We start from the raw sequence: 27,181 nt of genomic DNA, 5'->3' as shown, positions 1-27,181 counted from the left end.
GTGGAAGGAGCCGAGATGCCCTTCAACAGATGACTGGATTAAGAAGATGTGGTCCAGTGGCGCCTGGGTGGCACAGCGGTTAAGCGTCTGCCTTTGGCTCAGGGCGTGATCCCGACGTTGTGGGATTGAGCCCCACATCAGGCTCCTCCACTATGAGCCTGCTTCTTCCTCTCCCACTCCCCCTGCTTGTGTTCCCTCTCTTGCTGGCTGTCTCTATCTCTGTGGAATAAATAAATAAAATCTTTAAAAAAAAAAAAAAGAAAAGAAGATGTGGTTCATATATACAATGGAATATTATTCAGCTATCAAAAAGAACAATTTCTCAACATTTTCTGCAACATGGACGGCACTGGAGGAAAAAATGCTAAGTGAAATAAGTCAAGCAGAGAAAGACAATTATCATATGGTTTCACTCATTTATGGAACATAAGAAGTACGAAGATCAGTAGGAGAAGAACGGGATAAAGAAAGCAGGGTAATCAGAAGGGGGAATGAAGCATGAGACTATGGACTCTGAGAAACAAACTGAGGGCCTCAGAGGGGAGGGGGGTGGGGGAATGGGATAGGCTGGTGATGGGTAGTAGGAGGGCATGTATTGCATGGTGTACTGGTGTTATACTCAACTAACAAATCATCGATCTTTACATCAAAAAAAATTAATTAATTAAAAAAAAGAAAAATACAGAGTAACACCATGCTTCAAAAACAAAAGAAGTCCTCACTGTGCTACACTTCATTGGCTCAGAGAGTAGGGCAGAGGAACTGGAAGTGCTATAGGGTGAACGAGGAGTCTTAGGTCAATAGAGGCAACACTCCTGGCCCTGTCCTAGTTTAGTTCTCTGTGGTCCTAAAGGGACCGGGATGACTTGGCTAGGTTCCTCACTTCTCACTAGGGTTGTTGGGAGGTTGGCTTAGGGACCAGGAATGCCAATATTTTTCCAGGAATGTTTGGAAAAAGACACCAAACCAGGTCCAAGGGAAATTCCTTTTCAGCAGTCGAAGGGCTTGCCTGGCCAATTTTTTAGCCAACGTGATCTGTCCCATGTTGAAACAGACCTGGAGATCGGAAAATGAGAAAGAGTAATGTAAGTGTGGGAAGAGTACTATGGTCATTTGGGGCTAGTACTTAGGCCACGGAGGTGCTAGACTGAGAGAGCTACAGCAGGGCCAGGCTCACTAATGAGCACCAGTAGGGCCAGGCACAGGTAAAGGAGAAAATAGGATTGTGGAGAAAACACCCTCTTTTCTCATCCCACATGTTTGTCAGTGAGAAGGCTGTGATCTGGAAAAGTGATGCTGCTGGACCGAGATAGGACTGTCACGCAGATGCCACTGAAAGGATCTGAAATGTCACCAAATCCCTTATCTGTCTTCCTTAAACAGGCTGTGCTGCCACTGTTCATGTGGGGGTAGGAGCTGAAGAACTATATTGAGGTTATCATATCCTTCACGTTTTAAGACTAAATCCTCCAAGAAAGTGATAAAGTCTACGGGTGATTCCAGAACAATCTTGGGAAGACTGCACAAGGGAAAGAAATAATTATCTAATCTTGCTCAAAGACCTCTGGATTGAAACACAGATAATGCAATACCATGGAAAATTCGAATATTCTCTTTGGCATTCGAAGGCATCATACACAGTAGGTTTACTCTCCTAGCCAGATTATCTTAAGGTTTACATTGAAATTAGATTTTATTTTAATTTTTTTAAATTTTAAAGCTCAGCTAACAAAAATCCCCCATGGTTTTATGGAGTCATTATGCATAAACTGATAATTATCCTAACACATTTTATTCTGTTGATTTAATAGTAGCGAGGCTGGGGAAAGTTGCTGAGCTGTCCTGAGTTATTCTTACACAATAAACAAATTTACTCCAATATGACCTTTGTAAATAGAGTGTCTCATGGCAAGCTTTCCCCAGAGCTTCTACTTGTTACACAAATCTCACTCTCTGAGGAAATACTGTTATGATATAGAACGATCTATGAGGTATTTTTTTTTTAAAAGCAAGATGTAGAATGAAATATAGAGAACTCTTATTTGTGTATAACAAAGGAAAGGGGAGGCCATATACCTTTATGTATGCCAAACCCCTCTGGTAGAATACGTAAAGATTCATAACACCGGGGAGGGGACATAATAGCTGAGTGATAGGGTTGGGGGATGGGGGGACTTTCAGATGTATGTTCTTTTTATCCCCTAGCTTTATTGAGATGTATTTGACACAAAGCATTGTGTAAGTTTAAGGTGTATGACACGATGATTTTTTATTGAGATATAACTGACATATAATGTGTTAGTTTTAGGTATCCAACATAAATTTTTTTCTTGATGAGAGCTTTTAAGATCTATTCTCTTAGGAACTTTCAAATACATAACACAGCATTGTTCACTACAGTCACTATGCTGTACATTACATCTCTAGGACTTATTTATCTTATAACTGGAAGCTTGTACTTTTGATCACCTTCACCCTTATGTCCATCCCCCAGCTGTCCTGAAAGTAGTTTACATGTACTCTACTGAACAAAGGACATGAATAAGCAATTCACAGAAACATAAATGATAAACATACAAAAATAATGTACCTTATTTAGATATACACATTAAAGTACAATATAACTTTCATCTACAGATTAGCAAGTTTAAAACAGACTGATAATATCTGATGTTAGTAAGGATGTGAAGAAATGGGAAAAATTTGAATTGATATATGGATAGTTCCTGACTCACAATGGTTTGACTTAACAATGTTTTGACTTTTATAAATGGCGTGAAAGTGATATGCGTCCAGTAGAAACTATACACTGAATTTTTATCTTTTCCTGGGGTAGCAATATATGTATGGTATGATACTCTCTCACAATGCTGGGTGGCAGCAGTGGGTGCACTCCCTGTCGGCCACAGGATCATAAGGGTAAATGACCAACAGATTTACAATCATTCTGTCCCCATATAACCATTCTGTTTTTCACTTTCAGTAGAGTACCCAATAAGATACATGAGATATTCAACACTTTATTCTAAAATAGCCTTTGTGTTAGATAATTTTGCCCATCTGTAGGCTAATGTAAGTATTCTCATGAGTATGTTTAAGGTAAGCCAGGCTAAACTACAATGTTTGGTAGGTCAGGTGTATTAAATGCATTTTCAATTTGTGATAGGTATACTAGGTTCGACTAGATGATATTTTCAACTTATCATGGGTTTATTGAGATGTAACCCCATCATAAGTTGAGGAAGATGTATAATTTTGATGGACAATTTGGCAATATATTTATTAAATATAAAATCATTCCTATCTTCTACTTAGCATTTCTGCCTCTGGAAATTTCTGTTACAGGAACATTTTTACAAGGGAAGAAAGATGTTTACAAGGCTATTCACTGTAGCAATGCTTATAATAATCTCAACTTAGAGACAACCTGAATGCATGTGAAGAAGGGACTGATTAAGTAAATTTTGATATGAGCATATAATGGAGTGCTCAGCAGCCATAACCTGATTGGATGTACACTAATATATAAAAATGTTCAGTCTGTACAGTTAAGAATGTGTGTATATCTGGTTGAATTTGCACATTATTAACTATGCTGGGGGTAGCACGGAGCTCTTTTCACTTTCTCCGTATTGTGTATTGCTATGTTCTGAATTTGTAAAACCTTTTCTCACATTATCACATTTACAATTGCATACAAAAAAACAGAGAGATCTTTAAAAGAAATAATAGGGTAACCCTCAAGGAGAAATAACTCAAAATTCAGGGTCCTGCCCCGACTTTACCTCTGACCGAAGACGGCAGAAAGTGGCCTCCTCAAACTGACAGATTTTCACCTTGTTCCTTTTCAAAAATGAGAATGCTGTAGGCTGGCCCAGAAGACTGCTGGCCTTCCTCAAATAAAAGAAGGCCTCCGAACAAGACAAGGGATGGAGAAACAGGATTAGGATTCGGACGACCCTAGTGGTGCGATGAGGACCAAGGATGGAGTAAGGTTATGATGAGGTCAAGATTTGGATCAGAATCAGGGTTGATTCACAGTGAGAAATGGGGAGCTGGATGGCATGCGCAAGTCAGGGGCAGGGCCGGCAGTGGTTGGTGCTCCTGGTCTAGCACGTTCCCACTTGGTGTTTTCTCCTAAATCCCCTCCAGTCCCTTTCTCTCTCCACTTTGCTCCATTTTTCACCCAAGCTGACTTGACAGTAAGAAATCCCCACCAAATTCCCCAAGTGCAAGGGCTCGGCTCAGGGGCCAGGAGCAGAGTTTGCTCACCATGTAATTATCTGACAGGTCCAAGGAGGCAGCGGCAGCCTCCAGCAGGTAATAAAATGCACATGTGGTTTCTCCGATGACCAGGCAGTGCTGGGTGAGGGGTGAGAGCACTAACTGCAGGATATCCTCACAGTGACAGGGCTTTGTGGTCAACATGTCTTTCTCAGGGCTGGTCTGAGCCAGCTTCCTATTCACCTGATCCAGGAACTCTTCTTCTGTTCTTTGTGGAGAGAAGATGAATGGAGAGTGGTCACAAAACAGCCACTCTTCTCGGGTCATTCCCAGATCTCCCAGCCACTGTTTCCAGGAAGCTTTCTTTTGTGACTCATCAATTCTATGTTTAGCCTCTCTTCCATCACTCCATAAGTTTTTGAAAGTCAGGGACCTGATCTATAATGTCAAAGCCCTATTAGGGATTTTTTAAAACCTAAAGTCAATCTAAGCACCTCACGGACTAAATGGGGAAACAACTACACGTGAAGAGTAAACTTGTGAAATAAAAACATGAACACGATACAAGGCAATAAGTAATAATATATTTCTCTATTAGCATATTTGAACTTTGTCACAACACATTTGAACATGATTTTATACAACACCATCTTATCCTACAACAGCCCTGTCTTTGAGGTAGGCAAAACTACCTTCCTTTTACCATTGAGGAAACTGAAGCTTGGAAAGCTTAACTGACTTCTAAATGACCTCACAGCTACTGAATAGGACTAATACTAGAGTTCACTTCTCTGACTACTAGTCTAGTGCACTCCCCACAAACACCATGAGCTCAAAAGAGGTTAGATCTCTCTGAGACAGAATGATTGAAAAAGATGGAAACTGAGGAGGGCTTTGAAGAATGGGGAACACTGATAAGCAGAAGGATGTGGAGGTCACTTAGTATTTCAAAAAGGGGGAATTGTGTGAGCAGAGATATACAGGTGAGTGTGGGGATGATTCATGTAGAGTACAGATTTTTCTTTGAAAACCATAAGAAATCAGGTTGGATAAGCAGGAGAGGAAACTCTAGAGTGGCTGGTAAACTCAAGGTAGGGACACTTAAAATCGATAGGCTAGGCACTAGAAAGCCACGAGGCACATGATTAGGAAATGTAAATTCCTTTTAATACCAACTGGGGTCAAACATAATCAAGAAGGCAAACTTATAGCAGAGGAAAATCTGCTCTGTGTACAATTCATTTGAAAGCTATTAAATGAAGCTTTTCCTAAACACTAAGAAATTATTTCCCTCCAAAGAATCAAAAATTGCCTTTCCGATTCTCTGTTAACTTGAACTCTGGACTGAGTACAAGGTCACTACTCCTGGGTGGTCAGAGGTGTTCCTGGGCTGCAGGTGAGGTGAGTGGCCCAGTTTAATGGTCACCTGTGTCTCATTTCCTGGCCCCCCACACCTACTCTCAGCGTCTCCATTTACCTGCAGTGTTCACTTGTGAAGGCCTCCCGACTTCTGAATGGTTTTGTCTGGAACTGAAAACTATCTGTAGGGAGAAAAAGATTATCTTTCATTATCCATCTTTGTATTAACTGAGAACATTTCCAATTTCTGACTACCTCTCCTCTGAAGCTTAGCTCACGACCTAATTGCCTCCCCCATTGTTAAAATGATAAGTTTAGGTTTAATACTAGCCTATACACAAAATAGAATGGTAGATTACAAATTCCTTAATGGCAACTATTTATGATTCAAATAGTAACTCCTCTCAAACTGCCCAAACTAGCCCCTGATTCTATTTGCTAGAGAAACGAATAAAGAATATGTCCACCTGGTTTGATGGCTACTTCCAGTAGAAGAAATCCCTGAATATATCTGGATTGATTTTTCTGACCAGGTGAGAGTGAACCACAGAGCTAGACCTCGAGAGGAAAATCATGAGGGCACCAGATGCCTTAGTCTACTAGAGTCCCAGTGGCCAGCAGGGGGTTTCAGCTTTACCTAGCTGGCCTTTAACAGCCCTTATCCCTCAGATTTGACTCTTCCTCTGCAGCTGCCTTCTCACAGATCAAAAAGCAAAAACTGCGAATGATGGGGAGATGTTACCATTAAGGCTCAGAAGCACAGGTGGCGGGACTGAAAGGGGGTCCCAGAGAAATGTTACAGGAAGGACTTGTGTTAAGTAAAAGGGCCAGCTCTCTGAATACTGACCCATGTAAAATAAGGTAAGGTAAAACAAGAGTAAGGTAACTAAAGAACCTGGAGTTTGGCAGTACGACCACGACGCACAATTTCCAGGGGCACCATCACATCATAACATGTGTGACTAGCGCCCTCTAGATTTGTGCAGTACCTGTTCTGCATGGCCCCGCAGAGAGGCCCTGAATCTGGGAAGTGTCCTCAAGGTTTGATTGTGCTGGGAAGGTCTTGAGCCTCTCTCATATAGACTGATCAGGCTGTGTAATCTAAAGCTGACACTGACCTCTCAAAGGAAAGAGTCATATAGGAAATATGAATGATAGGGTAACTTCTTCACACTCCTAGACCAGGACATTCACTGTTGCTTTCTTCTCTCTCCTTGGAAAGTACAAAAGTGCAAATGCCCAAAGAGTTCGTCAGCCAACGACTAATTTTTCCAAGTCACTGGTCTACCTTCACGAAGTCATCAGAATGTTACAGCTAGAGCAGACATTAAGATAACAGATCAACTTCTTGATTTTAGTCCATTACCACCAACAATTCACCTTCTCTCCTTATCACTCTCCTCTACCAACACCAACACCAACTTCTAACAACGTAGAAAAAGAGATTTGGTTGGGTCTTGCTGGCTGTCTTCAAATTTGGAAGTAGGCGCAACTCTGATTTGCGTTTCCCTGACGATCAGTGTGATATTGAGCATCTTTTCAGGTGTCTGTTGGACACCTGTATGTCTTCTTTGGAAAAATGTCTATTCATGTCTTCTGCCCATTTTTTAATTGGATTTTTCATTTTTTGGATACTGAGTTTTATAAAATCTTTATGTATTTTGGATACTAACTCTTTATCAGATATGTCATTTGCAAATGTCTTCTCCCATTCTGTAGGTTGCCTTTTTCGTTGATTGTTTCCTTTGCTGTGCTAAAGCTTTTTATTTTGATGTAGTCCTGATTATTTTCCCTTGCCTCAGGAGACATATATAGAAAGAAGTTGCTATGGCTGACGTCAGAGGTCACTGCCTGTGCTCTCTTCTAGGATGTTTATGGTTTCAGGTCTCACATTTAGGTCTTTAATCCATTTTGAATTTATTTTTGTATATGGTGTAAGAAAGTGGTCCAGTTTCATACTAGTGCATGTTGCTGTCCAGTTTTCCCAACAGCGTTTGTTGGAGAGAGTCTTTTTCCCAATGGATACTTTCCTGCTTTGTCCAAGATTAATTGACCATATAAGTGTGGGTTCATTTCTGGGTTTTCTATTCTGTTCCACTGATCTATGTGTCTATTTTTTGCCAGTACTATACTGTCTTGATCATTACAGCTTTATAATATAACTTGAAGTCCGGAATTGTGATGCCTCCAGCTTTTTCTTTTTCAAGGTTGCTTTGGCTATTCAGGGTCTTTTGTCATTCCACACAAATTTTAGGATTATTTGTTCTATCTCCATGAACAATGCTGTTGGTATTTGGATGGGATTGCATTAAAGGTGAAGACTGCTTTGGGTAATAGAGACATTTTAATAATATTTGTTCTTCCAATCCATAAGCACGAAATGTCTTTCCACTTCTTTGTGTTGTTTTCACTTATCAGGGAAATGCAAATCAAAATGACAATGAGGGATCACCTCACACCTGTCAGAATGGCTAAAATCAACAACACAAACAACAAGGGTTGATGAGGATGTAGAGAAAGGGGAACCCTCTGTTGGTGGGAATGAAAACTGGTGCAGCCACTGTGGAAAACAGTATGGAGGTTCCTTGAAAGTAAAAAATAGAACTACCCTATGATCCAATGATCACACTAGTAGGTATTTATCCAAAGAGTACAAAAACACTAATTCAAAGGGATACATGCACCTGATGTTTATAGCAGCATTATCTATAACAGCCAGAGTATGGAAGCAGCCCAAGTGTCCATCAATTGATGAATGGATAAAGAAGATGTGGTATGTATGTATGTATGTATCTATCTATCTATCTACGGAATATTGCTTAGCCATAAAAAAGAATGAAATCTTGCCATTTGCCATGACATGGATAGAGTCAGAGAGTATAATGGTAAGTAAAATAAGTCAGAGAAAGATATAAACCATATGACTTCACTCATCTGTGGAATTTAAGAAACAAAACAAATGAGCAAAGGGGGAAAAAAAAGAGAGGCAAACCAAGAAAGAGACCTTAACTATAGAGAACAAACTGATGGTTACTAGAGGGGAGGGGTTGAGGAATGGGCTAAATAGGTGATGGGCAATAAGGACAGCACTTATGATGAGCACTGGGTGATGTATGGAAGTGTTGAATCACTGTATTTCACACGTGAAACTAATATTACGCTATGTGTTAACTAACTGGAATTTAAAGAAAAACTTAAAAAAAAAAGGCACAACTCTGAAAAATTGGTGAAGTTGCAATAACGTAGATTTCACCTTGATTTAAAAAGCTTTCTAACAGCTGTTGACAATGAAATGGGCTGTCCAATAACTGAAAATGTTAAAACAAAAAGGGTGAACTCTCATTTAGGATGTGGTAGAAGGGCAACCAGCTTTGGGGAACACCATCCACTAACTCAAACTTCTTCAAGCAACTTACACCTATTTATCCCTGAATTCTCGCTTCTGGTGTTATTTCCTTCAAGGGAGTTTTCTCCTACTCACTTCTCAGGCTGAGCCAACGGCCTCTTCTCTAGGTACCCCAATGCATGGGTATGCTATTGTCATTGCCTTTACCATGCCATATCAGAATCTTCTATTTGCATGTATCAACCCCCAAAACTGATAATTACAGGAACTCACGCTTACTCACTTTGTATTCTTTTTTTTTTTTTAAAGATTTTATTTATTTATTTGACAGAGATAAAGACAGCCAGAGAGACAGGGAACACAAGCAGGGGGAGTGGGAGAGGAAGAAGCAGGCTCATAGCGGAGGAGCCTGATGTGGGGCTCGATCCCATAATGCCCGGTCACGCCCTGAGCCGAAGGCAGACGCTTAACCGCTGTGCCACCCAGGCGCCCCTCACTTTGTATTCTTAATACCTAGCTGCAGCATCTGATACACACAGGGGTCCCATATAAGTGTACGGAATTTAATAATAATAATAATAATAATAATAATAATAATAATAATAGGGGCACCTGGGTGGCTCAGCCATTTAAGCGTCTGCCTTCGGCTCAGGTCATGATCCCAGGGTCCTGGGATCGAGCCCCGCATCGGGCTCCCTCCTTGGTGGGAAGACTGCTTCTCCCTCTCCCACTCCCCTTGCTTGTGTTCCCTCTCTTACTGTCTCTCTCTGTCAAATAAATAACAAAATCTTTAAAAATAATAATAATAATAATAAAAACAGTAGCTAAAATATATTGAGCACTAAACATGTGCCTGGCACTATTCAAAGCACATTATATATTTTAACTCATTCAATTCTCACAGCAACTCTATGAAATTGGTATTGTTATTTTCCTCCATTAATTGAGGTTAGGTAACTTGCCCAATATTGCTAACCAAAACAAATATGATCTCTAAAGTTCCTTTTAGCTCTGAGATTACATTTTTCCTATTTTCAATACTTCAGGGATAAATGGTTCTTGCCGCCTATTTTTCTCCCTTAATCTGATTCCACCTTTTGGATGAAGAGCTCCAAGTACATGAACACAGAGAAGTGCTGCCCATGTGTCCTCTTTCTGCTCCCTGGGCTTACCTTGGGGAGAAGGCAGCTGCAATGTGTCTGTGATCACTTGTGTTAGTACTGAACCAGTATCTTTGTAACTACAGAACCGGGAGGTCCCACTGCAGCTTTTAGTAGAACGGACGGCAAAACGGTGGAAGGGGACAAAGTCCCCCCCACAGCTCTCACAGCGGCAGGCCAAATCTCGGAGAAAGCAGGCACATTCAAGGTGCAGGGCTATCTGCTGTGCCTTGGGCCACAGTTCCCAAGCAGCTTCCCGTAATAGCGGCACTCCGAATTCTAGCACCTCCATCTGAGGTAGGGATAATTTCTCTTGCAGACTGAGAGGAGAGTCAGCCTCTGAAATATAGGAAAATCTAAGTGAGAGCCTCCCTTAAAGGCCTTTTATGCCATCAGTAGCAAAGTCCCAATCATATGCTGCTAGTTTTTAAGAAAATTTTATTTACAATTCCTCTGTATAAAGTATACTACACCGATCTGAGAATGACATTGACTATATCTTGTACAAAGTACCAGAGAAGAAGTGGTAGGTGGTACAGAAGTACACTGAATAGATTTCTTAGATGTTTTGCCTAAATTGAGCTTTTTTACTACAAATTACTATAGACATCAAATCATCAGAAATGCTCTGTTCAGGGGCGCCTGGGTGGCTCAGTCAGTTAAGCGTCTACCTTCGGCTCAGGTCATGATCCCAGGGTCCTGGGATTGAGCCCTTCACTGGGCTCCCTGCTCAGCGGGGAGCCTGCTTCTCCTTCTCCCTCTGCTTCCTCCCCCCTGCTCATGTTCTGTCTCTCTCAAATAAATAAATAAAATCTTAAAAGAAAAAAAAAGAAATGCTCTGTTCATATATAAGGCCCAAACATATTTCAAGGTCAAAGGGAAATTATTTGCGGAATATATGTGCTTCGGGTAGTTTATGCCACAATTTTATTATGTGGAGAATTTGAGATTGCAAGCTATTTAATGTATATCTTGCTTTGTTCATGTCTGTTTCAATACCAGATATGTTTATCTTCCTTGTAAATTTCTAAAATTAGGAACAGTTTATCCTTTTTTTACTATTTATATCTAGAAACCAATAAAGGATTATGGCAATATTTTCTGAGCCAAAAATCAAGATACAGATACTTAACACATGGGGTTAACAAGGAGCTAAAATTCTTGAAATTAAGACAATTCTGAAAAATACAGGTTATTCATTCACTATAATCATGGTTCCTTTATGATTAAAATAATCACTTTCCCCCATTTCTTAGCCACAGTTTTAGGAAACTGAGGCCCGTGATAAAGGATATTGCTGTTCTTTCTGAACACCGATATCCCCACCCAAGGCTCTCTGTTCAGGTAAGAAGAAGGAAGCAGCTCTTCCTGACCTGACTTTTTCTTCTCCTCCTCTTTGGTGTGTTCGATAGTCTTGATAGAGGAAGGCACTAAGACTGACTCGGCAGGAAGCTCTTGACTCTTGTTGGACCAGCGGAGCACCTGTATATCCACAAGAGCCCTCAGCACCTGAAGCAGCTTGTTCTTATGCCAGCCAGGCAGGAGGTGCTGCAGCAGATCTATGTGGAAGGAGTGACCAATGACTGCAGCACACTTAACCAGCAACTGCTCCTCTGGGCTCAATTGATCCAACTGGTTTACTGCTATTTCTGGAAAAAAAACAAGAGAAGTGAATAAGCTTTCTACAAACATAGAATACATTGTGTTGATAATCTGTTCACTCAAAAAAAAAAAAAAAAAAAAAGGCTTGCAGGGCGCCTGAGTGGCTCAGCTGGGTTGAGCTTCTGACTCTTGATTTCAGGTCATGTCATGACCTCAGGTTGTGGCATTGAGCCCTGCGTTGGGCTCCCCGCTGAGCAGGGAATCTGCTTGAGAGTCTTTCTCTCTCTCTCTGCCCCTCCCACCTGCTTTCTCTCTCTCTCTCTCTCAAATAAATAAATAAATACATCTTAAAAAAAAAAAAAAAAGGCTTGCTCTTGGTCCTCCCCTTCTGCATTTGCCCTAACCTCTTGAGAGAGCCTTATCTCCAAGTCCTCACTTGTTCTCTTTCCCCATTCATTGTTCCACCACCAACACATCACTGAAGCTGTTCTCCTTACGGTCACCAAAACCTTCCTCATTTCTAAAAAGAACGTCCCCTATCTGATTACGCCTACTCAGTTCCCATGGCTTCTCCATTCTTTATCTCGTCAGTCATTATAAACCTACTTAGCCCTATTTTTAATCAACTCTTGCTATGTATATAACACTGTCTCTTCACCAGCACCATAGATTTTCTTATATCTCAGCCACATTACCTCCCTTGCTTACTGCCTCCTGTAGCACAGGAATATGCGCAAAGAGAAACTCAGGATCTGATTTTTATCAAATAACTAGAAAACTTCTCAGTCATTAGGCAGCCCCAGAGAACAAGGGGCTCACTTAAGTAAAACATTACTCAAGTAGCATGACACATCTCTTAAAAGCTCTTTGGGCAGTGCCAGAACTTATTTCTAGACGGCAGGTTTCTTTTTTAGAAGAAAATGGAGCTAGCATGATAATCAGAGAAATATATTCAATCAATCGCCAAATTACTAAGTGCAATGACATCTGTAATTGGTTCACTTGAGGTTTTCAAGGGACTTGCCTTTTAATAATGGTGGGAGAAGCATTGTATCCAAGTTCACATCATCCCTGACTGTGCAGATATAAAGTTCCTGGTCTTCCTCAGAGCCAGCAGGAAGAATACCATACATTGTGGATTTCATGGCATTGGCTGTAGGGAGGAAAACACCATGCTCAGGGACTGTAGTTTTAAAGTCACAAAATTACAAGAATTTAGTCAAGAAACTAACAGGATGAAGATAAACAGAGCATATGTTTAAGGTGGCTTACCCCACCCATCCTGCCTGCTAATTTTCTCTTAGAAACTAACACCACTTTCTCTACCATATGGTATGCAACATTTACACTCTTCCTGTTGACTTTCCAGTAGCCCTCTTTTCTATTACGTCACAGCCCTCACAGCCCTAAGATGCTTTTCCAGATTTACACATACTTCTACCCCTTCCTCCTTTCCCAGCCGCCTCCCTTCTCCCATCCCCTATCCAAACCATCAAGTCATCCTTCTCATCAGTAATTAATGTGCAATTCTCTATTGAACTTTCATGCTTATAAATCCTCTTTTCCTATCCCTACCTCCTGGGCTGCTCAAAAAGGAACTATAAGAGATTGATTGGCTCGATTAAGTTCTCTGAGGCAGGCCAGGAATGCTTACTCTTGCTTATAATGTTAGTAGGGAATGGGCACATGCCTCATAAGGGTCAGGAGATACCATAACAAAGGATGAACCCCAGCAGCTGGACAATGGTAGAACCCTGGAAGCTCAGCTTACCTGAGAGGGTCTCCCACTTGCTGTTCTCCTCCTCCTTTTGGAGGTCGTGAAAGAGCAATATATCTTTGGAGAGAAGGTCCTGGCATAAGACCTCACAGTAGAGGGGGTTTCCAAAGCACCTGTGGAGAAGGTAGCTGTAGAGAGGTAATTAGGGGATTGCTGACTAAGATGCCCACTTGAACAGAGCCAAGTACAGGGATATTTCATACTGAGGAATATTTCTTCTTTTGTTAAAGTCAGCTTTTGATGATATACACTAACAGAGGTAAGAAGCAACACAGAAATGTAAAAAAAAATTTCTGATTGGTTTGAAATGTATCTTGCAGTAAATTTTCTTTAACTATTTTGTTTTCATTGCTGTTAAAAAGAACTAACGTCCCCTTACAAAGAGCCCTAGAAAGTGGCCTGACCACAAACAACTGACACCAGAAGCAAGCCATCCAAGTCCTAACTGTATTGTGAAAACCTGGATGACAGCCTTTACTGGTTTACTAGGAGACTGTCTATCCTTGAAGCTGGTCTTGGGCCTCATCATGGTTACTAAGGCCATTCTCTCCCCCAACATGGGTAAGTGAGACCTGAGCCTTCTCGCTATATTAATGCACTGGTTCTGCCCTTAATGAAGTGCCCAGCTAGTCCTAGCCACTCACATCTGCAGCTCTTGGGGGATGCTCACCACCCCCAGTTCCCAACATGCCATTCTCAACAGTGAGGTCGTTGCCAACTTCAAAATGGGCACAAGGACAGCCTGAGAGCTCTGCAGGAAGTGCTGGGCACAGCCACACAGGGTGAAGGTAGGGGTCAATGTCATCACCACAATGATGGGCACAGTGGAGAGTAATGTTTCCAAAAACTCCCAGGAAGCTGCATCCATATATTGGGCTTCGTCAATGAGGAAAATCAGTGGTGCTTCCCTCACTGCCTGAAAATAACAGCGAAGAAACAGTGACAACCTTTGATTAGAAATGAAGTAATCTGATTTTCAAATGTACCATGAATTTCCCAACAGCAATTTAAATAAAATGTCAACACAGGCTGGGATTTTCAGAATAAAATATATCCTAAGTCCAAGTAATATTTTATTTTATAAATATAAAATATAGCCAGTATACCTAATTTCTAAAGAAATGTACTGAGTTTCTTTGGACAAGAAGATACTCTAACTGAAAAAAGAAATGAACATCAAAATATTCTCCAAATCAAACCTGAAGGTTCCATTTTGGCAAAGGCTTCAAACTGTGTGGGAATTCATAATACTTTATATCAGTAATTTCCGAACCGGGCGGCACATCAGAATTACCTGAGTGCTTGTTAAAACTACCAACTGCCAGGACCCACTCATGTAAACTTTAAAAAAATATTCTCGTTTTTATCCACATTCCCCACTCCCCTGCTGCAGCAGGCAACCATTCCAAGGTGTTTCCTGTAATCCTTTTGTCTGTATTGTGTTCTTATAAAATATGCATCATTGTTTCATTAAGTAAATTTTTAATGTAAATGCTACTGTATAGATCTCACTGTTTCTCTTTTTATTCAGGATTAGTTTTAAGACCACTCTGTGTTGCAATGTTTTCATCTATTCCCATACTTCTAAACTTCTGCATTATCCTGCATAGCATTCATCCACGAGTTCATGCCAACGCCTCCCTTGCCTCCACAAAGACTGCAGTGAACAGACGCCCAGGGACATAGGTCCAGGAGTAGAATTGCTAGGTCTAGAAGATGCATGTTATTAAAATTTGACTAGTTACTTCTAGGTTGCTTTCCAGAATGACTATATCAGTTTCTGCTCATAGATATTTTTGACTCTGTAATCTGGGTTGAGGCTTAAGTGTAATAAATAGGAGATAAAACAGCTATCTGCTTGCATTTAGAAACCACTATTTTAAATTAAGTCACTAAAATTTCATTAAGAACCAAGGATCAGGGAAGAGCAAAGAACTTTTCTTGTATTCTGTGCAACAGGATTGATACAAAGTTAAAGACCGATACAAACAATGAAGATATCACAAATAGGCAGGCCTAAATCAAGCTGTGCTATGGATAGATTAAAATAAGCACAAACCATCTACACATATTAAGAGTTAATGGTATGTAGCAAAAATACCCACCTCCTGAAGCACTTGAAAAAAACATGCCTTAACCTTCTTTTGTCTGGTCAGTTCATCCATGTGCGAAACTTTGAAGGACAAGGGAAACTAACCAGGAAAATTATTCATATATTAGCATTCACAATGACAATCTAATAAAAATATACAGGTTCTCCAAAGGAACAGACAATGATTTTATTTTGAGTGAGAATGGGTTTCTCCTATAGGACTGAGCATAGGGTCACAAATGCCAATCCAACATCAATACAGAGTTCAAAGAGTGAGATGGAAAGTCAACTGGAGTTTAGAGAGAGAGAGAGCCCCTTTCCATACCCAGACTCTGGCAAACCCGTAAAGGGTCATGACTAAGAAGTAATGTGACAGGTTGGACTTAGCAATGTCACTTTGGATAGCTCTAGTACCCCAGTTATTACAAGTTTGCCAGAACAAATGAGTGCATGAAACTTGTCAGAAAGAATCGCAACGGGCATCTCCTAATATTGTGCTAGGCCATGGCACGTGAGTTACCACGGACCCAAGAGTCAAAGTGAGGCTACTCCTCCAGTACTTTGGCAAGGGCCAAAGCCCCAGACAAAGCCTGCCTTAAAACAGGGGTATACCGAGGGATTGGAGAGATTTTCCTTTTCTCTATTTTCCATTAGATACAATGCCCTGCAGGCTTGGTAGATTAGGAGAAGTGACGGAGGAAGAACAAATGGAATTGTGGACAAGGGAATTCTTAGTCTACTCACTCTAGGGTAAACCCTAGACCACTGGAAGCTTTTGAGATTCAGGTGCTGGTTCAAGTGACAAACTCATGGCTAGGGTTAAAGAACCAAACATCGCAACTGACTTGAGAACACATGGATAAAAATTGCTGGGGACGCTAAACTGGTCAGTATCACCCTGACGGATTTAGCACTCACATTTACACTATGATCTCTTATATACCAAACCTCCTTTAAAATGTATGCACTAATCACATAAAGTACTATAATTATCATTTCACAGGTGAAAAAATGTAGGCTCAGGCAAAGTGATTTGTCCCATGACATTTGATTAGCAAGTGTTGGAGTCAGTCCTGGAATCTACTCTCCTCAACAAAGAGAAAGCCTGGGTTTTGGTGTCAAAGGGATTTCAAATCTCAACCCTGCCATTGCTAATTATATGTTCTCAGGCTATACATATATGGCCTAAAGGCATTAGATTAGAAAACAATCCTGGGTCCAGCTATCCACCAAAAATAAAATTAGCAATCCAATTCAGAAAGCCCCAGCTTTCATTACCTTCACAAAGAAGAGGTCATTAAAAAGGCAGTGAAGAGGCTCCTCCACCACCTCACGGAGCTGTTTGTGGAGGCACTCTTGCCGGTAATAGGCTGGACACGTATCAATCTCAAAGAAGATGGCCATGAGGGTCTGGATTGCATAGAAGCACTGCTTGAAATCTGCTTCCTTCAGCTTCAACGGTAACACCCTGGTGAGCGTGTATATGGTCACTGGGAGGCCCTTGACCCACAGAGAGGTTACTCACTCCACTAGCCCAAGAATACTGAAATCTAATGATACAAGAGTCTCACCAACAAGGGAAAAGAGCCTCAAGAGAAGTAGACACTGAGCCAGGAGTCCTTACCTGTGTCCTTCCTTTTGGGCCAGGAAGTTTATTTCAGCCAAGAGCTGACTTTTTCCATAGCCTTTTCCACCTTCATACAAAACTGCTTGTCCCTTCTTCTGGTGCAAACATTCCTGCTGTGCCATTTGGAAGGCTTCTAGTTCTTTCTCTCGGTCTGTAGAGAGACAGGGGACACCTAATACTCCTGTGCTTTTTAGCAGACACTCTTTTTGCAAAGGTAACTCTCAGAATGGTTTTTTCCCCTAGAATCCTGGGCAGAACCCCATTATTTGATGAGGCTGCACATCTCTGCATAAAATCAACTCTCGACTACACAGAAATGTACGCTGGGCTTGGGGGTTTGCTCTGGAGCCTACGTAATAAGATTAAGACTAATTAGGGACCACATAGACATGGGGGCTATCAAATCTTCTTAGCTTTTTGTAAAAATTTCCATTATAGCAATTTAGTCTTCAAAGCCAGTCACTGCTAAGAAAAGATAACAGACTAATAGATATAAATGAAGATAAATATAAAGATAGGGAATATACAGTGTGTGTGGTAACAGTCTTGGTGCTCTCTTTTCTGGTTCATGATGAGGAATTTTCCTCTAGAGATGATCCACAACAAGCTGAACTCTGATTTCCGAAGATTCTTACTAAATGTTCGTACTTCTCAGACAAAGTGAGAAGACTCTACCTGAAGTGTAAACATTCAACATGGAAAAGAAATGGCAAGGCCTTCTCAAAATTAACATAAATTCAGTAAGAAGGCTGCTCTCTATCCTTTTAATACAATGCTTAGAAGCACTTAGTCTTGCATTTTTTTAAAAAAAAATCACATTTAACCATCTATAGCTGAAAAAAAATATGATTTAAGGTAGAAAAGAAAACTTACCTAACAAAGGGTGATTTTTATTTCTCTCTCTGGCCAAATTTCTCTTCCCAAACATTCTGGGAAAAAGGACAAAGGGAAATGTGTCTATTAACAGATTGGGACAGACAGAATGTATATCTCTAAATAGCTAGAAGAAAACTTGTCTCATCAGCAAGTACTTTCAGATAACTGAAAAGGTCCAGAGTTCTATATAAAAGAGTTTTAAAAAATTAAAAATCTTTGGGAGAAGGAAGGGGAGAAATATTCATTGTTCCAGGCTCAGAGAAGTAAATTGTGAGATACACAAAGAAAAAAAGAACACCCAGATTCGTGACCTATTGCATTCTCTTCCTGTTGGATAGCAAGAAGTTCACTGAGGAACTAGCTAAGAGCTAAACAGAAAAGCTAAAGATCTCAGACACTAAACCCTCCTCTTATGTCTCTTACTCCAAGAGGCCAGGACCAGAAGCATCTTTCTTTCTAGTTTCATACAGTCAAACACTGATGATTCCTACACCCTGATTCTGTAAAAGAGATGAGAATAAACTATTAATGACACTCACATACATCTTCTATGGCCAAGGTATTCATACATCTTCCCTGGGTTGGAGATATTTTTCATCATTTTCTCTGGGAGTTTCTTGAAGTTGTAAGCAGGTAGCATGGATCTTAGATATGTTACCTCATCACAGGACACCAAACCTGGATAAGCAGTTATCATTCTGGCCACAAGGCTTACCTTCGGGCCAATAACTGTGTCAGAAAGACAGTAAAGAAAAGGATGGAGAATTTTTGAATCATCTCCTCCACTTTCACCCCCTAAGTTACAGAGCTAACAATCCAATGTCCGATTCTACCTGTATATTCGTGTCTCGCTACTGCCCCAATCATGCCACAGAATACTGGTCCGTTGGTGATACTGATGGAAACAAGTCTGGTGATCAGAAAAGCAACAGTGGGTAAAAACAGTCAGAAGCCTCCAAGTCAGGCACTAGAGCTGTCACTCCTCAGATCTAGACGTCTAGTTTTAGAGCTCAGAATAGAAAAGGCCAGAGACTGTTGTCTGTCTACATCACATGATGCGTATAAAATTACAAAGGAACAAAATAGTCCCAGTACTCATGGAGTTTTAGTTGGGGAGCTATTATCAGCAGAAAGACTAAATAAAAATACCTTATATCTGTTAGATAGTTTATATAAGTTTTTTGAAGTACTTTCAAATTGATTACTTCATCTGATCCTTTGAGGGATAATTAACAACAAATATGTGAGGTATGTAGGGCAAATATTTTAACCCCATTTGACAAACAAAATAAAAAACAAAACCCCACAACTGAAGAAGTTAATTAACTTTCCCAGAGTTACACAGCAGAAATCAACAGAAGAATCGAAATGAGAATCCAGGCCTCCTGACTGCTAGCCCAAGAGTTATTTCCACTATACTATGCTGTCTCAGATAAAACCCCAAAATGAAAAGTAGATCAACAGTTATCAATACAGGGTTAATGGATCAAATAATTCTAGAATGTCAGAGTAAAGGAATAATCAGAGGGTCAGGCTGTTGATGGAAGCCTTCCTGAAGCAAATTAGCCTTTGGAATACATTTTAAAAATGAATAATATTTTTTTCATTCATTCATTCGTATATAGGTTCATTCATTTAACAAGCACTAAGAAGTATGTACAGTACCAAGTACTGGGCTAGGTGTTTAAAACATCTTGCTCTGGAGAAGTTCAGTCTCAGGCAGCGGGGAGGGTGGTAGAAATTGAGGGAGGTGAGGAGACATATTTAAAGTTAGCAAGACAAATGCTGCATATTAGAAATCAGTACAGCAAATTAACAGAGCAAAAAGAACGGATACACTAACTCATACTAGAGAGTTATAAAAAGCACTCAAAGGAGAGGGTGTATGATTGGACTTTGTAAGCTGCAGTACTGTGAAACCAGGGCAACAGCATTCGTCCAGTGGGAAAAGGCAGAACTCTAAAAGCCTGCTGTGTTTGTGCAAAACTAAGCAGTTCAGGATGGCTACAGCACCGATGGTGTGTGCAGTAGGGACAAGTGAAGGGAGATGTGGTCCTACCTAGGCCAGGGATGGGAAAGCACTGTAAATATGAATTATTTAAAAAGGGGGCATATACTGTTCCAGATGAAGCAAAGGCTCAAAGGTGGCAAGTTCATACATAACAGGGAATAATCAGATTTACCTGATGTGAAAATTTCATGTGACAGATAAGATAGGAGGGTGGGGAAAGAGGGTACAACGAGGCATAAATTAGTTTCAAGTTAAATCTACAAATAAACCACTTTTAGTTGTTCAGAGAGAGGAAAAGTGGCAACAATGCTGACACTATTGTCTCTATGCCATCAAAATTCTCCTGCCTTCCTCTAAGGCCAGGATTGAGGACTTTTACTTGGGCCCATTGCTCAGGGTGAGTAAGAGACACCCAAGATCTGAACCAGGCAGTTGGTTCTGCTGCCACATCAAGAATAAGACTAAACATCTTCGGATGTTTCACCATGCTTCCTTTGTCTAAGATGCCCTCTCTCGCTTTCCTCAACGGTTGAACTCCTTTCTTTCTCAACCTGCTTCAAATGTTGTCTTTAGAGTTAAGACTCCTCTGTGAGCTCTGGGAGGAATGAACTCCGTCTTCCCACAGCACTTTGCTGCAGCTCCTATAGCACTGTATGCCTGCACGTACACTTCATGGTATTAAAGTTAGTTGTTTGCTTAGTGGAGGAGGCAGTGTCTTATTTCTCTTTACATCCACCACACCTAGCATAGTGCCTGGCTCATCACGATGTGTAATGAATGCTTGCTGAGTGGGTGCATTCACACACGTGATAAACTCAGCCACTAACAAGGCTATGAGAACGAAACAAACCATACTATTTTCACTTGGTCATTTCTTATTTCTTTCTACTGGACTTTAGAAATCCCCTTCCTCTTCTTGGCAGTCTGTGTTCCTTCCGTTTTTTAAAGAGGAAGTGTAGGGCAAATAAAAATATATATTCTTTATTCAACATATGTAAATATACATAAAGTATTTTCAGTGAGATTCTGAGACTACACTCCCTGAGTCTCAAAAAATATCCTGGAGAAACAGTCACCAACCAGAAAAGCCTAATTAATCATAAGACTCAGAAAATCATCTTTTTCTGTAAATGAACTGAAAACTGAAGGCATTTCCTACATTAGAAAGAGGAATTTAGAAAACGATCCAAGGTGAATAGGGTCACTGAAAAAGGAGACATGGAATGGGGTTCTGGGAAAAGAAGATTCTCATGGCCAAATATGTTTGGGAAGTGATGCAAACTATATTTCCTTCTTGGAGGTTCACCAATATATGCTAATATCAAAGGTTCTGAGTAGTCTTATAATAAAAATTTTAAAAAAGAAGAAGGAGGCCAGATTAGATGAACTCTAAGATTCTATCTACCTCTTAAAATACACTATATTCTAAAATAAATAAGACTGAAAGCACAAAACTATGGCCTAAGAAATGATGTACTATATGGTGACTAACATAACAAAACAGAAACAAAAACAAAATAAAGAAATGACTCTCTCATTCAGGAATAAAGGCCAAGCGCAGGATTCTCGAAGGCCACAGGCCAATGTAAAATGGAAGAGATGGCCCAGCACACCTATGTTAGAGAAGTGAGAAGTGGGCTGTAGGAGTAGCTGCAGATCCCATCAAGTTTAAAACAAGTGCCAACACATATCTGCCTTGGGCTAAGAGTTTGATTATCTATGAAGTATCTGAAACATCTTTCCTATCTGTAAAATAAAAAGTTAGATCAGATCATTTCTAAGATCCTTTTCAGTACTAATATTCTATAAGAATATTATAGATATTAAAATGCCTCTACAATAGTATCACATTAGTAATACAGGTTATCCCTTTTGGAGAGTATTTACATTTTATAAGAGGCAGCTATGAGGTACTGAAAATGACACAGGATTTGAGGACAGAAGGTCTGGGTTTCATTATCAGCTCTGTTGCATGCTAGAAACTCCTCTTCTGTGGCTTTAGTTTCCTCAAGTGTAAAAGAGGGATAAAAACATTCACACTGGTAGCCTATACAAAGTATCCTATAAATGTTAAAGTGCCATATAATTTTTTTCATCTTGAATAAGTATGGCAAACAAATCTTTGACTTGATGTTAACATTAAAAATAACTTTTCAAATCTATTTATGTATATACCTTCCTCAGGGCTTTCTGGTAAAAAAAAGAGTCATCTGAAAAATTCTAGCTCACACTGTTAGAGTGTGACTAGTGGAAACATGGAATTTTCTATACCTTTATTAGGACAAGGCTTTTGTAGAAGGTGGGAGGGTGGGGTACATATGGAGGAGGGAAATCAGTGAGAATTCCAGAAAAAAATCAAGGAACTAGGAAAGACTAAGACTGAAAGGCAAGGAGAGTGTTAACCAGCGGTGGTCCCTTCCTACCTTGGTAATTGCCCAATAACTTCTCTTCCCACACCTCCCCTCCCTGTAGACAGGCCGCCTTGGTTCTACCTTCCCAAGACATACAGTCATATTATTTGTATTATATTAATTTACACATTTGCTTGTTCCTTTGCAGTGTTCTTAAATCTTGTTATGGATATTCGGTTCCTCCCTCTTCCACCCAATTGGATGGAAACTTATCTTCACCTTCCCTGGGTATCTAGTGCGTAATTCTGTACCTAATGATTTCTTAATAGAGCTTATTTTCCAACTTCCCTTAGCATGTTCCCTCCCCTTTAGGCAGATTCTAGACACTCTCAACCCCAGCTACATATTATTCCTATCCTGCCTGAAGAGTCCCCTGGGGCCTGAGAAGCTCCTCTCTGCCCCACCTTCCTCCTCACTTGGTCTCAGCAAGATTCTCCCAGCAGAAGCTGAAGATGCTGAAGGAGCTCTCCAGGGCATGTGCACACTCATCTGGCTTTTTATCCCCAGGAAGGCCAAAAACACAGAGGAACATGCAGCCCTGGGACAGATGACAAAGAAGGAAAAGAGAAGTTTACCTAGGGAAAGAATATGCTTGCCTCAACTGGACCAACTCCCCTGAATAAAGCCAGAGCCTTTCCCCACTGGTTTTCTGTTAGGAATGTTGAGTTCTACAGGATTCATGAAATGGACACTCTGAGCCACATCAACATGGAGATTAAAAAAAAAAAAAAAAGAAAAAGAAAATCTTGATTTAACTAACTCCTCAAACAACTGAAATTTGAAACACAAAACTGATGTCAAGAACTCTTCAAAAATTCCATTTCTAGTATATGCCTTGAGCTGTCTATCTGCCCACATTTTTTTATTCACCTATAATGTCACGTATTATGATACTGCTCTTTTATAAGCTCCTCAATTATCAGAAATATCTGATTATACTCACTTTACAAACAGAGCAGAAAAATATGCTTTCGCTCTGACAAAGATTTTTCAACAACAATTGGATGAAAAAGGACATGGAACGTAAACTTCAGTTACCCTGAAAATTAAATTAACTAGACCCATTCCTTAACTATTATTAGTTGAACTTTCGATGTCCTAAAGCTTGTCACAAAATAAACAGCAGGGAATTTGACTTACACATGAGTTATTTGAGAAACAAGACTACTATTCCTTACTGACCTTTAATGCTGATGGGTCACGTTTCCTTGTACTTACTTTCTCAAACATAAAGATCTGGCTTAGCTGGCCACCCCCTTTCTCTATGACTGTGGAGATGTACAGGGCAGCCTCCTGGATAAGATGACACAAATGCAACATCCATGCTGTCTTGTGGAACTCTAGGCTGACCAAAACCATAGTCACGGTACGGAATTCGGATATATACTCCATAGGCTGACCTTCATCAATCTACAAAGACAAAGTGAGTTATCTTGCTGTATCTTCAACTCTCAGTATCATATTTAGGCATTTAAAGTCTATATTCCATAGTGAGTATGAGAAAATAACTTACAGATGTCAGACACCGAACTTAAAGTTCAGGTTTGAGAAGCATAGAAGATGTACAAACCAGTACACTTGGAATTAAAACGGTTTGACTTTAAACCTAATTCACTGATGAAATTTGCCATGCTTCTATGTTTTCTCTTTATGTGAGTTTGCTATGTCCATTCTGTTAGTCATTATATCACTTACCAAGGGATGTGTATAGATTCATACATACAAAATCGATCAATACATATTTACCAAGCATACACTCTCTACCCTGTTTATAATGTACTAGCTTCTTGAGAGATAAACTAAAAAACAAATATGGCTTCCACACGCTAGAACTGAGAAATTTGAAGTTATGACATGTCATCACAGGAATTGGTACAGATGGGGAAACCTGCTGGGATTACAACGGAGAACAGGAGATGAACTGAATCAATATGAAAAGGTCATCATATATAAATGTACACCTGTCAACATAAACACACACACAGTCTACACAATGACTCAAGAACTAGGAAATAACCTTCTTCAAAAGGTTTTTCATTATGTGCTTCCGCAGGGTTTGTTCAAGCGCAGAGTCTGGATCCAACTCCAGGGCAGTTCTTAGAGTATCTGAGAAAAGGAAAACAAACAAAATGTCTCCAGCCATGTGGAAAATTTATCTTTGAAATTTTGGGCTTGGGGAGAAAGGACCAAGTAACTTACCAGCACTTGTCCGGTAATGTGGCAGGTAATCAAGGCACTTGTCAAAATGCTCATCAAAATCAAATGGGTCAATGATCCGCATATCTCTTAACTACAGAAAGGAAACTGCTCAATTGTGGGCCCATCCACCACCTGGATTACTGTTGGTCCCTTAACAGAGGGGCTGAGGATGCCATTTCCCTTGTTGTTCATGTATCTTTCCAGCCTCATTGTTCTGCCTCGTCTAACTTCCTGGGAGGATATCCCCCACCTCCCTCCAAAATAGAGTTCCAATGGTTTTTGGTTTGGTCAAGCCATATGCAACCACCAGCAGAGCACTGCCCTGTGTAGGAGGAAAGCCTTCTCAGGATGTGCAATGGATGGGACCAGCCTCCTACCTTCACAGCTTCATCCTCCCTCATGATTTCCACTTCAAACATGTACTGCTCACAGAGCTTCCAGCAGTTCCAGGACAAGACAATCTCATTTGCCTGAGCCAAACGCTGAGCTACCTGGACATCATCCACATCTCGCCCAATCACCAAGAGGTACTGTCGCTGCTCATCTCCAACAATAACCTGGGAAATCCGACCTGCAGATAGACCTATCCAGAAGAAAGGAGAAAAGCAGTGAATAGCCAAATTCAACTGGAAACTGTGCAAATGGTGGGGTCTGGAATCCTCACATTGCGATGTGGATCAAGTCAATCTTGCTTTTGCAAAAATATTAGGTAAGCTTACCTTCTAAAATACTACTTTGCCCCAGATTTTCTTCTGTCTTAAGCATACCCAGAGACATTCAAACAAGCCTGGGTAGTATGAGGGAAGAAGCAAGACATCCTAGGCCTCTAAGATTCCTCTCTTTAAATTGTTCTAATAAACAACTAGGTCATGATAGCAGACTAAATAGTTATGCTCAGAAACTGCTGCCACAGTGACTATACCACCTCCTCAACGTATAATCAAGGCTAAGTGAGTAGACAATCAGTATTTTACCAGACTTGGGCTTTGCCATATTTTTATCCTATCTCCTGTTTTTTTTTTACCCTGAGGCATTTCTTACTGCTAATATGGCTTAAAAACTGGTTTGCTTGCCAGGGGAAAAAGGACTATATCCAAGTTAAGCCTGCCCTTAGCTAAATTACCCAATCTAAGCTAAAAACAAAGGGAAAATAGTTTTAAAAGAATTGTAGAGACATATACTTTTGGCCAAGACGGATATACTGAGTTTGAGGTGGTGAATTTACCGTAATTCCCAGAACAATTAAGAAACTAGAAAAAACACACAAAGTAACAGTTTTCAAGATACTGGATAACAGGTAATAAAGGACAAGGATACCTGAGAGATGGGAAACAAACAGGGTGAACCCTCTGATAGCCTAGCTAACTGCATGGAAGAATTTCCAGGACTTCTCACGGAGGGGAAACCCAGGTATAGCCCAGAGGACTCCTCAAATTGAGGAAACAGAGCTAAGATCTGAGGAGGCCAAAGTGGCTAGAATTCACAGGGCATTGTGAGTACTGGAGAGAAGTGTATGGAGAGAGAATTCCAGAGATTTGTCCCAGGTCCCCTACAAGTCTTTAGCTGAGTACTCAGTACTAATAAGTACATCAATGTGAGGAAACTACCTGAAACCAGGGAAAGAACCACCTGAAAAGATTAGAAGGAACAATCCCCAATATCACACAGGGCTGGCAATAGTTCTTATTCCAACTAGCCACAGTGTCAAACTTAATAATTCACAGGACATTAGGTATAGTACTCAGAAGGGGTTTGCCTCAGGAGTGGAGCAAAACCAGCCCTAGACTAAACACTGCTGTGGTCCCATCCAACAAAGTTTAAAAACAAAACCTGAAAAAATCAAGCTAGAAGTATGCTCAAGAATATTTATGGAGGTAGGAAAAAAAAAAAAACCCAGCATCCAACAAGGTTAAATTCACAATGTCTGGTACCCACCCAAAATAACCAGGCATGCAAAGAAAAAGGAAAATATGATCCACTATAAGGCAAATCAATCAATCAAGCCCAACCCAGAATAACACAGATGATAGAATTAGTAAATAAGAAAACAATAAAAGTATAACTATATTCAAGAACCTAGGAAAATGACTGAATAAGTAGAGACACTGCAAAAGAAAAGGTCTGTACAGTTGAAAACACAGCAATAGAAACTACCCAAAATGAAACACAGGGAGAAAAAAAGAAACAATGAACACAATGTCAATGACTTGTAGGACAATTTCAGGCAGTCTAATATGTGTGTAATTGGGCAGAGGAGGAGGAAGAGAGAAAAAATTACTTGGAAAAATAATGGCAGAACATTTTCTAAATTTGATAAAACCCCAAACCTTACAGATCCAGAATCTCAATGAGCTGCAAGCACAAGAAAAGTGAAGAAAACTATACCAAGGGACATCATAATCAGATTACCCAAAATCAGTGATAAAGAAAAAAACCGTAAGAGCAGCCAGAGGGGGGAAAAGGCATTATATACAAACAAAGATAAAGATGAAAGCAG

The 27,181-nt window shown here is 40.3% G+C and overlaps 1 protein-coding gene across 14 annotated transcripts in view; it reads right to left on the bottom strand.

Annotated features, from left to right (window-relative positions):
- The window catches only part of LOC100468881 (adenylate cyclase type 10-like), a 40,433-nt gene that overhangs the window by 6,944 nt on the left and 6,308 nt on the right, over positions 1–27,181 (bottom strand). For 11 of the 14 annotated variants that reach the window (XM_034647975.1, XM_034647972.1, XM_034647971.1 and 8 more), the window contains 20 exons: positions 25,062–25,267; positions 24,685–24,775; positions 24,503–24,591; positions 23,704–23,895; positions 22,902–23,023; positions 18,897–18,973; positions 18,603–18,792; positions 18,061–18,116; positions 17,185–17,338; positions 16,839–17,028; positions 15,574–15,660; positions 14,113–14,384; positions 13,463–13,596; positions 12,716–12,844; positions 11,463–11,738; positions 10,102–10,428; positions 5,702–5,765; positions 4,273–4,492; positions 3,786–3,911; positions 884–1,056 (listed from right to left, as the gene is read on the bottom strand). In XM_034647975.1, coding sequence (XP_034503866.1) covers positions 884–1,056; positions 3,786–3,911; positions 4,273–4,492; positions 5,702–5,765; positions 10,102–10,428; positions 11,463–11,738; positions 12,716–12,844; positions 13,463–13,596; positions 14,113–14,384; positions 15,574–15,660; positions 16,839–17,028; positions 17,185–17,338; positions 18,061–18,116; positions 18,603–18,792; positions 18,897–18,973; positions 22,902–23,023; positions 23,704–23,895; positions 24,503–24,591; positions 24,685–24,775; positions 25,062–25,267 — 3,175 coding nt within the window. The remainder of the gene's footprint in view (positions 1–883; positions 1,057–3,785; positions 3,912–4,272; positions 4,493–5,701; positions 5,766–10,101; positions 10,429–11,462; positions 11,739–12,715; positions 12,845–13,462; positions 13,597–14,112; positions 14,385–15,573; positions 15,661–16,838; positions 17,029–17,184; positions 17,339–18,060; positions 18,117–18,602; positions 18,793–18,896; positions 18,974–22,901; positions 23,024–23,703; positions 23,896–24,502; positions 24,592–24,684; positions 24,776–25,061; positions 25,268–27,181) is intronic. The other 3 variants (XM_034647978.1, XM_034647977.1, XM_034647976.1) reach the window with 2 other exon arrangements.

This window comes from Ailuropoda melanoleuca, chromosome 19 (genome assembly GCF_002007445.2).
Source record: "Ailuropoda melanoleuca isolate Jingjing chromosome 19, ASM200744v2, whole genome shotgun sequence".
Lineage (NCBI taxonomy): Eukaryota > Metazoa > Chordata > Mammalia > Carnivora > Ursidae > Ailuropoda > Ailuropoda melanoleuca.
Note: the sequence above shows the minus strand (reverse complement) of the source record. Positions and strands in the feature narration are given on the sequence as shown.